The sequence below is a fragment of the Haliotis asinina genome, chromosome 8 (assembly GCF_037392515.1).
Source record: "Haliotis asinina isolate JCU_RB_2024 chromosome 8, JCU_Hal_asi_v2, whole genome shotgun sequence".
In the NCBI taxonomy this organism is placed as follows: Eukaryota; Metazoa; Mollusca; class Gastropoda; order Lepetellida; family Haliotidae; genus Haliotis; species Haliotis asinina.
The window spans coordinates 30,814,516-30,828,880 of record NC_090287.1 but is presented as its reverse complement, the minus strand read 5'-3'; the positions used below and the strand labels follow the sequence as shown (position 1 = coordinate 30,828,880).

The 14,365-nt window shown below is 40.8% G+C and overlaps 1 protein-coding gene across 1 annotated transcript; it reads left to right on the top strand.

Annotated features, from left to right (window-relative positions):
- Positions 1–416: 416 nt before the first annotated feature.
- Positions 417–11,311, top strand: LOC137293978 (glutamate receptor ionotropic, kainate 4-like). The gene is made up of 10 exons (XM_067824883.1): positions 417–506; positions 1,121–1,305; positions 2,365–2,499; positions 4,145–4,318; positions 4,952–5,052; positions 5,928–6,015; positions 7,450–7,759; positions 8,512–8,726; positions 9,521–9,780; positions 11,006–11,311. Exons 1-10 carry the CDS (start codon positions 485–487, stop codon positions 11,217–11,219), a joined length of 1,704 nt encoding a protein of 567 aa, XP_067680984.1. The 5' UTR covers positions 417–484; the 3' UTR covers positions 11,220–11,311.
- The last annotated feature ends 3,054 nt before the right edge of the window (positions 11,312–14,365 follow it).

Here is a 14,365-nt window from a genome sequence, read left to right as displayed (position 1 = left end):
CACTTGATTGTCTGGTCCAGACATGATTGTTTACACTCCACATAGCTGGAGTATTGCTGAATGCGGCGTAATAAACAGACAAACCCAAGCTGACTGTTAAGAGCGACCTAATTGATAAGCTATTCGGACGTGTCAGCGTAGTCTGATATCGTAGTTGCTCAAACAGTCAAACTCTTGAGTATTGGATCTGTTATACATATTGAGTACAATGTATGAAGCCCATTTCTGCTGTCCCCGCGTCGTGATATTCCTGGAATACTGCTAAAAACGGCGTGAAACCTAACTCACTCACACACTCACTCCCTAGTGTGATATTGAGTGCTGCGGTAAACAATAAACAAACAAATAAGCAAACAAACATACAGACAGACTAACAAACAAACATACAGACTAAATGTGCATATTTTCAGAGCCAGTGCACTACACCTGGCCGACTGCTGTTTGTTCAGGAATCATCAAGAAGCTAGGCTGGACATCCGTAACCATGATCACTAATCATGAAACTGGTAAGTGGGATATGTATACCCTAAAGGTTACGTAACACTGTAATCGTTACATTTACAGGTCGTCGTTACATTTTTGACAGTCGTAGCTTCTTCGCTGCTTTTTAAGCGACAGAGGTACCCACACCTGATTGGCTGGTGTATATGGCGCAAAGATCTATAGACAGTCGCTAGTTTCTATTTGATTAAATTCATTTCAGTCCTATTACTATCCTAACTTTGAGGATTAGATTTATTCTCTGTTCAATCAGTAGCGGACACTATTTTTGTTAGCAGAAAAATAAAAATGGAAATAGCTTCACAGGCATTACACACGTAGTTATAAAATAACAAAAACAATTATTTTAATACATTTTTATTTTCATAATCTTTAATTTCATAAGAAAGTGTTTGACATGCAGTTAAAGATGCAACGTAAAAGAAACATCCTCCTTTCCAATGAAGAACGTTCTGGCAGTAGTCTTTGACCACATAGGGAAAGCCAACTCAGATGGAGTTGTGACATTAAAAAAATAGAAATTAAAAAGAAAAAAAGAACAAATTTGAGGGAGTCAGTATATCGTGTTTTGGACGCGTAGGACAAAACGTATTCACTTCTGTCTGTGTGTATATCGCAGAAACAGAGGTGTCACTACTGGTCGCATCAACTGACGCCATAACCCACTCCATTTTACATGTCGGTCCCACTATGAATCGGACATTCCTCCGGGACTATCTGATGAGAGTGCAGCTGATGCAGTGCCGTCATCACAACTACCTCATCATCTGTGGACGCACCTGCATCGCCGATGTCCTCGATGTGGTTAGTGTGCTGGTGACCCTTGAAGGTCCGGGTGTGAATATTGGTGTTCAGTAGCCCATGTTTGTCGTAAAACCCATGCTGGAGTTCAACTAAACTCACTCTCTTACTCACAAGTGTACCGGCGTTGATTCAACCCATACCACAGAGCCACGATTGCATGTTACACTAGTGTGTGTGAGAGAGAGAGTGTGTGCAGTTTAACGCCACACTCGGTAATATTCCAGCTTTATGACGGTGGTCTTTAAATGAGAGAGTCTGGACCAGTCAATCAATTGATCAACAGCATGGCCATCGACCTACGCAAGTGGGACATGAAGAAATGTATCAAAATGTCCACGGGCCTGACTACCCGATCGCATTAGTCGCTTCTTACGACAAGCGTGGGTTGCTATGTGTTATAATAGGTCCTGAGAGAGTATGCTTGATTTCGCTCATTGTTAGCAATATGCAGCAATATCATGGCGGAGACACTGGAGATACGCTTCACAAATTGTCCTATATGGATATTCGAATCCCTACTTCGAAACCTTCGGAACACTGAAACCACTAGGCTATCCCACTGTACCAAGTAACGTCACCTGTTGTACGTGGCGCCTCAGTACATAGGGCGGTCAAGCTAGCTGACTTGGTTGATAGCCGTTGGTTGTCACTGTATCGTTGTTCATAATATCAACATTATTTGCAGACCCCGTGTATCATGGCTAGAATGTTGCTAAATGCGGCATAAAACACCATTAAACACTCATTGAATGCAAGCACCAAAACCACAGTGAAATGGGGTCGACTGAATTAGTAGATATGCTACCCTCTATTTGTAGCGAGTACACTGGCTTAGGTCCGATTTAAAAAATGATCGCTGCACACCGGACCAAAGCATGAAACTTTGCAAAGTGCTGGGGAATATCGTGATAGAACATATTTTAAGGGTGTGTCTAATTTTGTGGATCCATTTTCCGGGAAATTCAAGATGACATCCAAGATGGCCACTTTGCAAATTTTCATTCTTTAGTCAGCTAAGTATTGTATGTTCACCGTTGCACCACTGAGATTATATTACAGGTGAACAATCTCGACGCCGAGTCCGGCTACAGAACATTTACACGCAGCCAGTCGCGACTGTTGGTGTTTGAGCCACCCGATGGATTGCCAAATCTGATGCTACTGGGTAGTCAACTTGATAACCTGGCTGCTATGGTGGGTAATTTTTGACTCATGTTACAGTAGCTCCAAGAATGCTTTAAGTCCAAAACAGAAATGAACCTATTTCCGCATGGTATATCCTCGTGTTGATCATTGTTACCTGCATCTTCACTTAAAATAAATAGAGCTTTATTGTGAATATGTACATATTCATTTTTGGAACGTTTTTGATATAAAAAGAATACTCCTCCGAGATAATAAGGCTATATCCTACCTTATCTTACATAGTGTGTGTTCTTCTTTGAGTTGAATTCGTAGAAGCTGGAGAGTCAGACAAAAACAAAGATTGTGGATGAACAACTTTTTTATCATATATACAGTATTTCAAGAAGTAGGGTGAGTCGATGCAGACAGAGGATAGGATCACCTGACCCAATGTGTATCATGTATAAGACTCAGTGACTCTTTGTATGCCAGGATCAGCATTGGTGTTGCTAGATTTCAATATCAGTATTGTGTTCACTTCATTCAAAGAACCAATATTGTCAGTACCGTTAATATGCTCACTGCAAAGTCAGTCGAGTTGTGATTGTGTTCACAGGCCTCTCAATGACGTTAATGTGTTCACTGGATTGTCAGTGGAGCTGTGATTGTGTTCACTGGCTTCGTTAATGTGGTAGGAAGTTTTTCAATGTCGTTGATCTGCGAAATTGTCTAAATTGTCAGCACAGTTATTATTGTGTTCACTGGATTGTCAGTAGATGTATTGTTGTGTTCACTTGGTTGTCAGTAGAGCTATGACTGTGTTCACTGGATTGTCAGGAAAGATGTTATTGTGTTCACTGGGTTGTCAGTAGAGTTATGATTGTGTTCACTGCATTATCAGTAGATCTGTGATCATGTTTACTATATTGTCGGTGGAGATATGAGTGTGTTCACTGGGTTGCCAGTAGAGGTATTATTGTACTGACTGGGTTGTCCGTAGATGTATTATTATGTTCACTGGGTTGTCAGCAGAGTTATGATTGTGTTCACTAGACTCTCGGTAAAGCTGTTATTGTATTCACTTGATTGTCAGTAGAGCTATTATGTTCACTGGATTGTCCGTAGATGTATTATTGTGTTCACTGGTTTGTCAGCAGAGCTGTGATTGTGTTCACTAGATTGTCAATAGATCTTTGGTTGTTTTCAAGAGATTTTCAAAACCACAAATGTGCTCACTGGATTTCCAAGAAACGGTGAATACTTACGACCTGGATATCCTCAGATTTGACATTCTCATTCAACTGACAAGTTATATAACGGAAATCAATTCGGTTTTACTTTGACATGTACCAAAACGTTCCCATTCAACTTCTTTTATTAAACTGTGACCCAGATGTGATTGAGGTTGGATTTGAATTCATAGATTGATAAGATATATGCTCAAAGTGAATACATTGTAGTTTGTTTTGTGAAAACGTCCCTACTGAACATAGTCTTCGCGTGTTTATATGTGGTGTTATTCATTGGGTAATGAATCAATATGTCCAGTAGATGATCACGCTGAAAATCATGCGATGAATGCAAAATCCCTCTGAACAACTTGAGCAGCGAAAGGCAAACAATTACACAAAAAATGATCATCACTTGAACACAAAACCACCTGATCAAATATATGAAAAATCCTAAAATCAATTTTATGTTATCGTGTTGCCAGAAGCACACTAGGGGTGATGTTGACTTGTACACGCTAATGTGGGCCCCGGGAGGCAGGGAGTGGCGTCAGATCAACATGGAGGCTTGCAGGCAAAACTGTTCCCTAGCACCTGAAATATTCCCAAACAGCTTTACCGGCTATAATGGGAAACTGTTAACTGTTGCGCTGATGGAGGTAAGTTAAAATGGACACGTACGTTGGAATGGACGTGTACATTTACCTTCGAATGGAAGGTTGAAATTTTAAAGAGCAGGCCAGACAAGGCAAGACCCATAATTGTGGCATGTCCATATTTCCTTTGATCGCAGGAATTTCTTTAATAAGAACTTTAAACTTTTGGGATACAATTAGGGCAAAATAGTGGAGGAAAGCATTTTAAGTCATTCTCGTCACACTTTAGTTTACATCTTTAATGCTGTCTTTAATATGGATGAGGGACGGTGGTGTAGCCTATTGGTTAAAGAGTTTAGTTTTACGATGCTTTTAGCAATATTCAATCAATATCACGGAGGGGAACACCGGAAATGGGCTTTAAATATTGTGTCCGTGTGGGGAATGAAACCAGGGTCTCCAGCTTTACAAGAGAACGCTTTAACCACTAGGATGCAGCACCTCCCCCTGTTTCAGGACGTGAAAGGTAAGGTTACAGGTTACGGTGTAAGACAGGGAATGCACTGAAACCAGCAGTGTTCGAATAGTTTTAAACATTGGTGAGTTAATTAAACCTTGTTAAATTGTATTCTACATTCCGTCTGTTTGCATCATACTGCATTGAGGTCATTCATTCGTCTTTCTATGTGTTTTCAGTGGAGACAGTTCATCATACGGTCAGAGACTAACGGGTCAATCACCTACAAAGGTTACTGTATAGAACTTCTGGAAATAATGGCTTCCTTGCTAAATTTCACGTACGTCATTGCTTGTCGCTACAAAACACAAATCTTTTGAAAAATGTGTGATTTTTAAGATATTTTCTTTTCTTATGAAGTTTCACCATTTGAAAAAAGCATGTTTAAATGTAAGGTTTCTTAATATCTATCAACGAATTGTTTACACCCAGGACAAGGTATTTTTTTAATTCTTCTGACCTGACCAATGTAACTCTATTTACATACTCATACGTACTCTAGAAGATCCGGGTAAAAGTTGGTTTTCTGCAACCAATTACTGTTGTAAGAGGTGCCTAAAGGGATCGGGTGCTCTGGTTCGTTAACCTGGTTGACACATGTCATCGTATCCCATCGTATCGCTGTTGATCACCGGATTGTCTAATTCAGATTTGATTAGTTACAGACCACTGTCACAGACCACAAGATCATACTTGGCCATGACCTATCGTCATGTGGGCCTGTACAAGATCATACTTGGCCATAACCTATTGTCATGTGGCCTCTTACAAGATCATACTTGGCCATCATACTTGGCCATGACCTATCGTCATGTGGTCCTGTACAAGATCATACTTGGCCATGACCTATCGTCATGTGGGCCTGTACAAGATCATACTTGGCCATAACCTATTGTCCTGTGGCCTCTTACAAGATCATACTTGGCCATCATACTTGGCCATGACCTATCGTCATGTGGTCCTGTGCAAGATCATGCTAGGTCATGACCTATTGTCCTCTGGTCTCGTACAAGATCATACTTGGTTATGTCTCATCATCCTGTGGTCTCGGACAAGATCATACTTGGCCATGTCTTATCGTCCTGTGGTCCTGTGCAAGATCATACTCTGCTTGGGACACTGATTCAAGGGCATCACCTCAACATCTCTTTCCAGATACGTCTTAGTGGAACCTCCTGACCGACGCTGGGGTGTTGAGATAAACGGCCACTGGGACGGCATCGTACGTCAACTTATAGACAGGGTAAGTGTGGAAACTTGCATATTTGTGTAAAAATGCATCATGCGAAAACACTTTAATATCAAAACGTGTGTAATAAGGTGGTCTGACCGTTGTAGGAAGCTGTATCTCATAACAGATTCGTGTATTCAGAGCCATTAGATTTAATAAATGAAAGAAAGATACTCGATCCGAACTCTGAATAGTGTTTCTGGAATTGTCCTTCGCTATTGCTGAAATATTTCACTCAAAGAGAGTTTGTTCCAAGATTAATTATCGGCACTTACCTTGTCTCCTCATCTCACATAGTTTGTAGTGTTCACCCACAAACTGCTTATTGGACACGTCATATCTGAGTTGTAATATCGAACGTCTGTGGGAAGACTATATGTAGTATTGTTACGGTTAAGAATTTACCGGGAAAACAATTTGAGAAATCCCCAGTGAACCAGCAAAACAGAACAATGACAAGTCCTTTACGTTCAAATTCTGTATTGTTATACAATGAGAGCAAGGTATACAAAGTCACAAGTCAATGTAACAATGCAGATTTCAGGTACAATTCAAGAGAGACAAAATCTAAGTCAGTGGGTCACAAAATACAATATAGCAAACTCACCAAAGTCTTCGTGCTAGAGAGAATCAACTATGGCAGAATGTCAACACAGCGACCGGTGCGACAGCAGATAATGTAGATCTGGCATTGACGGGTTTCGATTATCAAGCGTGGCAGTGATGTAAATGAGTACGAATGTACCCCTCAACACGACAACCAGCATTTATATAGATATTTAAGCTTTTCCCGAAAGTTCGGGCACAAACGAACATCGTCAACATTGTAAAATGCCCTCGAATAAGTCTCCCCGAAGTAGAAAACTAGGAGCAGATAAATTCCGGAAAACCAGAATGCTAAAAGTGTTGACCAGCTAATAAAACGAAATGTCATATTTAATATTCAAAACAATAAATGTTGTGACCCAATAATAATTATTACTTAATTAATAACAAAATATACGGAAAATACATACTCGTAACAGTATGTATAATCCATCATTAAAGTGACAAGAATACCACACCATAACCCATGAATGTATTGATTCACTGAGAACACAATAACAAAATGTGTACCCTGAATCACTTATGCAAAATTGAGTTTGAACCGAAATGTGGTTTCATGCCAAATTACCAAATGAATCACCTTTATCATCTGGCAAAAAACAGTAAAAAGCATTCTAAGACTACATGAAGCAAACAAGAATGATGTAACCGGGAGCTTTTGAAGTCTGTTTAAACGAATAATCGAGAATGGTAATGGTTTAATGGTTACTCGGTGTTTAATATATATCGAAGGTTGTTAGCCGATAAATGTTCACCTTTCTAAGTATATTACACCTATACGGTGAACAAAACAGGGTCTTATTATCCCTATTGCATTGATTTGTTTTGTTTTAACTCCAGGAGGTGGATTTTACGATTGCTCCCCTAGCAATGTCATCAGAACGCCAGAGAGTGATCGACTTCCTATCCACGCCCATCTCATACGAGTACTCTGACATAGCGTTTAAACGTCTAGACAAGCGTGTGTCGAAATGGCGTCTGCTACTGGATTTATTTCATCCTAAAGTCTACGTATGTCTGGCGGTGGCACTGTTCACAGTTACCTGTATCTTGTCCCACATCGTGCACTGGATGGAAGGAAGGTCACATGGTCTTGTGAAATCATTTGCCGTTTCCTTTTGGCATGCGTTTGCTTGCATGTGTCAGAGAGGTAATCCACATTGGCGTGTAATATTACATTTGATACAATATAAATAGTCATTTCCTTGTATGAGTGAAATATACTTTCAGTCTGGACACATTTACCCTTTTTGCTAACAACCCCGGGTGTCCACCCTTACTTCTGTGATCCATGTCTATGCTTGCTTTCCTCTCCACAAGTTTTGCGGGGGTGAGGGTGTTGTTTCTCTCTCGCTATCTCTCTCTCTCTCTCTCTCTCTCTCTCTCTCTCTCTCTCTCTCTCTCTCTCTTTCTCTCTCTCTCTCTCTCTCTCGGGGTTGCTCTAAGTCAGACAAAAACAGTCAGTCAGGAACACTCCCAATAGAAGCACACCTGTCTCCTTCTGTAGGTGCACGTTGCTATCCTAATAGAAACCCGCCTTCCTCTCGCTGTAGGTGAAGATTGTTATATTAAGAAAAGCCCGCCTTTCCCCCTTTATTGGTGAACATACTTATGTTAATAAGAGCTCGCCTTTCTCCAGCTATAAGTGAACATGTTTATCCTGTAAGAAGCCCACCTTTCTCGTCCTGTAAATCAACGCAGTTATCCCATCAACGCTTCCCCTTCCTCTTCTTGTATGTGAATATTGTTATCCACAAAAAGGTTCGATTTCTCCTTTTCTGCGTTAACGTTGCTATCCCAATAATGCTTCACCTCTTGTGTGTGAACTTTCCTTTCTTGGCTGTGAAGCTCGTTTCTCCTCTTGTATGTGAATGTTGTTAGGTTTATCTTCTTCTCATGTAGGTGGACTTATTCCTGAGTCAGGATCCGGGCGGATGCTGATTTCATCGTGGTGCTTGTTCTCTGTGATAATGGCGTCCATCTTCAGCGGTAAACTCATAGCAACCCTCGCTGTCCCTAAGACTCCACCTCCCTTCCTCTCCCTGACGGAGATGCTGAACGCTGACCGGTACACGTGGGGAATCGTCGGAGGAGAGGCTCATCAGCAGTTTATATCGGTAACGTTCACATCAATATAGGTTCCGGGGTAACTTAGTCGTCAAAGCAAATGGTTGACCCGGGTTCAGTTCTACACCCTGTGCAGTTTGGAAGCCCACTTCTGCACACGACGGTTCATGGTGTGGTGTATTTCATCGGTGACAGATGTAATCACCTTTTGACAGTCCCCAATGCTGCACCAAGGCAAAACAGACAAGGAGATGGGGAGAACGACTGGTTGATTAGTGAACCTTCAGTAACCCATGCTTGGGGACTATGCGTGCCGGCGTCGGGCGGCCAGGCTCTTTGATTTGGTCGACATATCATCGTATCCTAGTTACGTAGATCGATGTTCATACGGTTGATCACTGGATTGTCTAATTCAGACTCAGTTATTTAGACCGCCGTCATAAAGCTGGAATATTGCTGGGCGCGGCGTTAAACAGAAAACCAACCAACCGACTGGTTCATCAGTGAGTTCGCATTACATCTGTACAGTGGCTGCTCATACTTTATAACGTGAAAATCCAATCCAATAGCCCACTTCAAGAATATGTTTCCCATATGATTTGTAGAGACATGCATACACTCCCTAGTGGAAAGGGGCGGTGGGGTAGCCTAGTGGTTAAAGCGTTCGCTCGTCACGCCGAAGACCCGGGTTTGATTTCCCACATGGGTACAATGTGTGAGGTCCATTATCTGGTGTCCCCCGCCGTGATATCGCTGGAATATTGCTAAAAGCGGCGTAAAACCAAACTCAGTCACTCCCTCACTCACCCGAGTGGAAAATATACCACATGTTTAACCTTCTCAGGAATCTACAGATGATGTTCTCTTGAAGTTGTGGCACGCTATAACCGAGTCCAACAAGACCAGTTCTTCTGTAACGAGCAGCAATGTTTCCAAACACATGGATCACGTATTACGGGGCGAGTATGCTTTGGTGTACACTCGATACAAACAGGAGACTCCGTGGAGCTGCGATGTAGATTTTCTTGGACAAAAAATAGCTGTCTTCACTGCAAGCCTAGCGATGCCGAAAAACTCGCCGATTGCTCCAGATTTTGATAAAGTGTAAGTAAAATGGCATACGAGCAAACCTGCAAAAACATATTTCTTTGTCCGTTTCTTGTTTCGTTTTTCATTATTTGATTACGAGATGCCGTATCTCTGCAATGAGGGAGGACCAGTAGATAGAATTCAAAATGTACAGATCGTTTTAACAAATTCGGTGAATGTATAATCGCGAACACTTGGTTATAAATGTTTTTATCATAAGTATAATAATCATCCATTCATATAATTTTTAGTCATGTTGGATGCTGGGTGTTGTTTCTTCTCCGGTTATATATTCCACTGAAAATATTCACAGATCAAATTCTCATTCCACCTAAAAAAACGTTACAAATTAGGTTTCAACGTTATGGACAATGAAAGTGGAGGTTTCAGAGTTGTTTCCCCAAGTCGTTCAAGGGCCTAAGGTTTATACGTTTGGTGCTGTTATTTGTTGTTGTTGCTGGGTGCTGTTGCTGTTGAGCGCCTCTCTCAGAATTATTTCAGCAGTGTGAACGCAATCTGGGATTTGTATTTCACTCAGCATTGAATGCAGAGACACGTGTAAACAAAGTATGCATATCTGTAGACATGCATATTTTAACATCCGAAATATTGCCAAAATACGTAGGTCTATAAATCCAAAGATCGTAACATCTGGTTCAGTTCTGTGTTGTGTCCCATCTAAATTTCTGTAACGCCCTTCTCTCTGGATTACCAAAGCATTTGATAGCATAGCTGCAGCGCGTTCAGAATTGTTCAGCTATACTTATGACAAATAATGTGCCATATTTCCCCAGTGCTAAGAAATTGGTTGAACAGAATGATGATGATGATGATGATGATGATGATGATGATGATGATGATGATGAGCATCAAACCATGCAGCTGGGGTAGGATGACAAACTTCAGCGAAGCTGTCTACCGGTCGACAAACATTGATTCCTAACGATCACCTTTAACAATGATCTTATTGGCAATTACACAATCAAATTCTGTATTATTAACACTATGAAATCCATATTAAGTCCGTAACTAGTGAATGTCTGATTATTATTCCGCCTTCGTATATTAAAAGCAAATTCGTTATGCTCTATCCTTTTACTGTTCAGTGTCAACATGTTTGTTCATTTAATTTAAAATTTTACAAATTTTGAAAGACGATTTGTTATATGATTGATCGATGTGGCATTTTAATGTAAATCACTTTAGAGGAGCGGAAAAAACACCCACATGTTCGTTTCAGGCTGCTGGTTCTTACAGACCGAGGCATCCTACAGAAGCTAGAGCGTAGATGGTTATCAACAAGCAACACATGTGACACAACCACATCACGTACTCGAGAGGTGACGGAACAGGACCTCCAGAGCGCCTTCTATATTCTCATTATAGGCATCGTGTCAGCCTCTTTCGTTCTGGGCACAGAAGTACTGTATGTGCGTATTGTCAAGGCGTCCTAGATCTCATCTATCAAGAAACCCATATGTCATTAATGGGCCATTCAAATGAGCTTTGAATGCGTCTGTGTAAATATATATTCGGATCGATACTATAGTTGAGGCTTTTGTTCTTTGTCAGTAGTAATGGATGTCACCAGATGGGGTTTTATATTTAATTGTCTTGTTTGTTTGGGCTTTTTTCAGAAAGCAACTGTGTGATCCTGGTTCATACATCGATATCATCAAGTTTGTCGTTTTGATTAGGTTTTGAAAGACCCGTTTCACGATGAGTGAGTGAATGGGGTAATATTTAACGTCACATCGGCAATATTTCAGCCATAACGTGACGAGAATATGTTTAACATTGACATAGAGCATGTGGATATTATATAAACTTGTCGTCAAAGGACAGTAAAACAACTAGAATATCACAATTAGAGTTACAACGAGCGTGGAAAGTTAAAACTAACAGAACAATACAAAAACAGGTTATATATCGCCAACAACTGAAAGTTTCACGAAGAGAGATCATTGTTCAACCATTTGAGTCCATGTTGAAGGAAATGAATACCATTAGCAAATAGTTCGAGCACACTCTTGGGAAAATAAAAAAACAACATCGAAATGAAGAAGTATCGCACCATCCATATTTTTCCATAGTATCAATACGGTGATATTACCAAAGAACCCAGAGGAAGAACCCAAAGAATAAAAAATTGCCATGTATTGAGAGAAGCAGTGTGCCGAAACAGATGGCATTGCTGTAAATATATAAACAGCCAGTTTCACGGTTTTTGGCATACAATGATCAAGATATCACAAAAGTATCAACACCCGAGCACAATATCAATAACCTCCGCTAACTGTATGACATCCCTAACCCTCCCCAATAACTGTATCAGATCTTGAATTTGACGAAAGGGTATTGCGTTCCATGGTGGTCCCGTACAGCAAGATAGTTTACTGGAGGATTCTCTGGTGTATTATATGAACTAAATATACTCTACGGCATTGTCATCAAGGGCTAAGGTAGTGTGCGGAAATCACCAGCCCAACCTACATGATGTGGTCTAACATTGTCGCCCATAAAGTCTGGCGTTGTGAACATCAAAATCCAAAAATTCATCCTGGGATGTCCCAGTGTCCATTTAGATTTTAGCTGAACGTCACAAGGTCTAGTTTACAGTCGTGTAAGAGGCGCCCTAATACCATGAAAGAATCCCCGCAAAATAATACTCGCTACAAGATATGTTTTGTATATGCAATGTTTCTGTGATCAAAACAAATCACCTTTCGTGGACCTTACGCATTGCGTGACATGACCAGTGGCTTCGAGCTTGACACCAAGCTAGTTGTGATTTCATCGTGTTCTGCGAGTAACAACGGACGTCATATGGCTCCATACCCGGGGACGTCAGGCCATGTTGGAGCGTTCATTTAGAAAAACTACGACGTGGAAGCCACACTGATTTAACAAGCCGCTTCACAAGAACGGATGGTGTCTTCTGATTCTGGGAGTTGTCACTAATTGTCGACTCCGAACGTCCTTAACGTTTTCTGGCCAGTTGGTTGATAATCGATAGATGACATCCAAAATCTCTTCCACTAGCTATCAATGACATGCCAGTTCTTGTGATTCTGAGAGTTGTTACTCGTGGTCGACCTGAACGTGGACGGTCCTTAACGTATTACTTTCCGGCCTGTCGACCGATAGTCGATAGATGACATCCAGCATCTCGTACACTGGCATGCCAGCTGTTGTGATTCTGAGAGTTGTCACTCGTGGTCGACCTGAACGTGGACGGTCCTTAACCCATTGCTTTCAGGCCTGTCGACCGATAGTCGATAGATGACATCCAGCATCTCGTACACTGGCATGCCAGCTGTTGTGATTCTGAGAGTTGTCACTCGTGGTCGACCTGAACTCTGTCGGTCCTTAACCCATTGCTTTCAGGCGAGTCGGTCCATAGTCGATAGATGACTACCAAGATCTCTTTGAATAGCCATCAGTGACATGTAAGCATTCTGCATACTAATAATGTGTTATCTTTGAGCATCTGTCATTTGAACAGGTCTCATATTTATATATTAATGAAATGACTGAAGTTATCGAGCCGCAGGAACAGTTCACTAACACTTGATGTTTGCGTAGTGACGGGTACATGTACTGCGCGTGATACTTGTGCTTATCTAAACTCAGTTAACTGCGCTGATGAGGGTCAAAATATTCACACAAACATAATCAAGATATTTATATCATTGTAGTTATAGTCGTAGACAAAGAAACGACCCTCTCTGTGTATGATATACCTGTGGGTCTCTATAACTGCCCTTGACAAGAGAAGACCATGGCTACTAACTTGCATGTAAACATGCTGCTACTGTTTCTCTCATGGACCAGGGAGCCTATAGAGAGAGGGAGAAGAAACTCCTCGAAAAGCCGCTGACCGCATGTCTCGCTTCGTCACGTGACCAGTGTAGACAATATGGTGGCAGCTTAGCGCTTAAGATTGAGTCCGGTTTATTTTCAACAGCTGATTACATTCGCTAAGTGTTGTAACAACTGAAATGCTATATGTAGAAGATACGTTAACTATTTTGTCACTTCAGTTTCAGAAAAATAATTGTTATTAGTGTCAGTATTGAGACAGTAGATTTGTTGTTAAGTTTCAAGTCAGTATGTGATAGGTCACTGGCTTCCATTCTCGACTCACCGCGAAGATAGACAAAATTAAGTCGATAAAAACGTCTTTCACACATTCGTTTAAGTTTTAGAAGGGGAACATACCTTTAGTTGAAAGGTATTTGCAAGTAATAATGATACTTTTATGCCTTAAAAATTGTTACGGCGTATTTGAGGCGTGCGAAAAATATTGCTTCCAAAACATCTTTCACATACACCTTTCATTCTTATGAGGGGAATATACTATTAGGTGAAATGTGTTTGCAAGTAATAGTGACAGTTTCATCATCTGAAAAAACATGTTAGGGTGTATTTGAGGTGTGTGAAAAATGTGACATATCGCTGATTTGATCTGATCAGCCATGGAAATAATGCACTGTGTTGTTCGAGTGTTTCTAGTTATTATTCTAAAACTTCTTTCACATATACCTTTAATTTTTGTGAAGGGAATATACCATCAGGTGAAAGGTGTTTGCAAGTAATA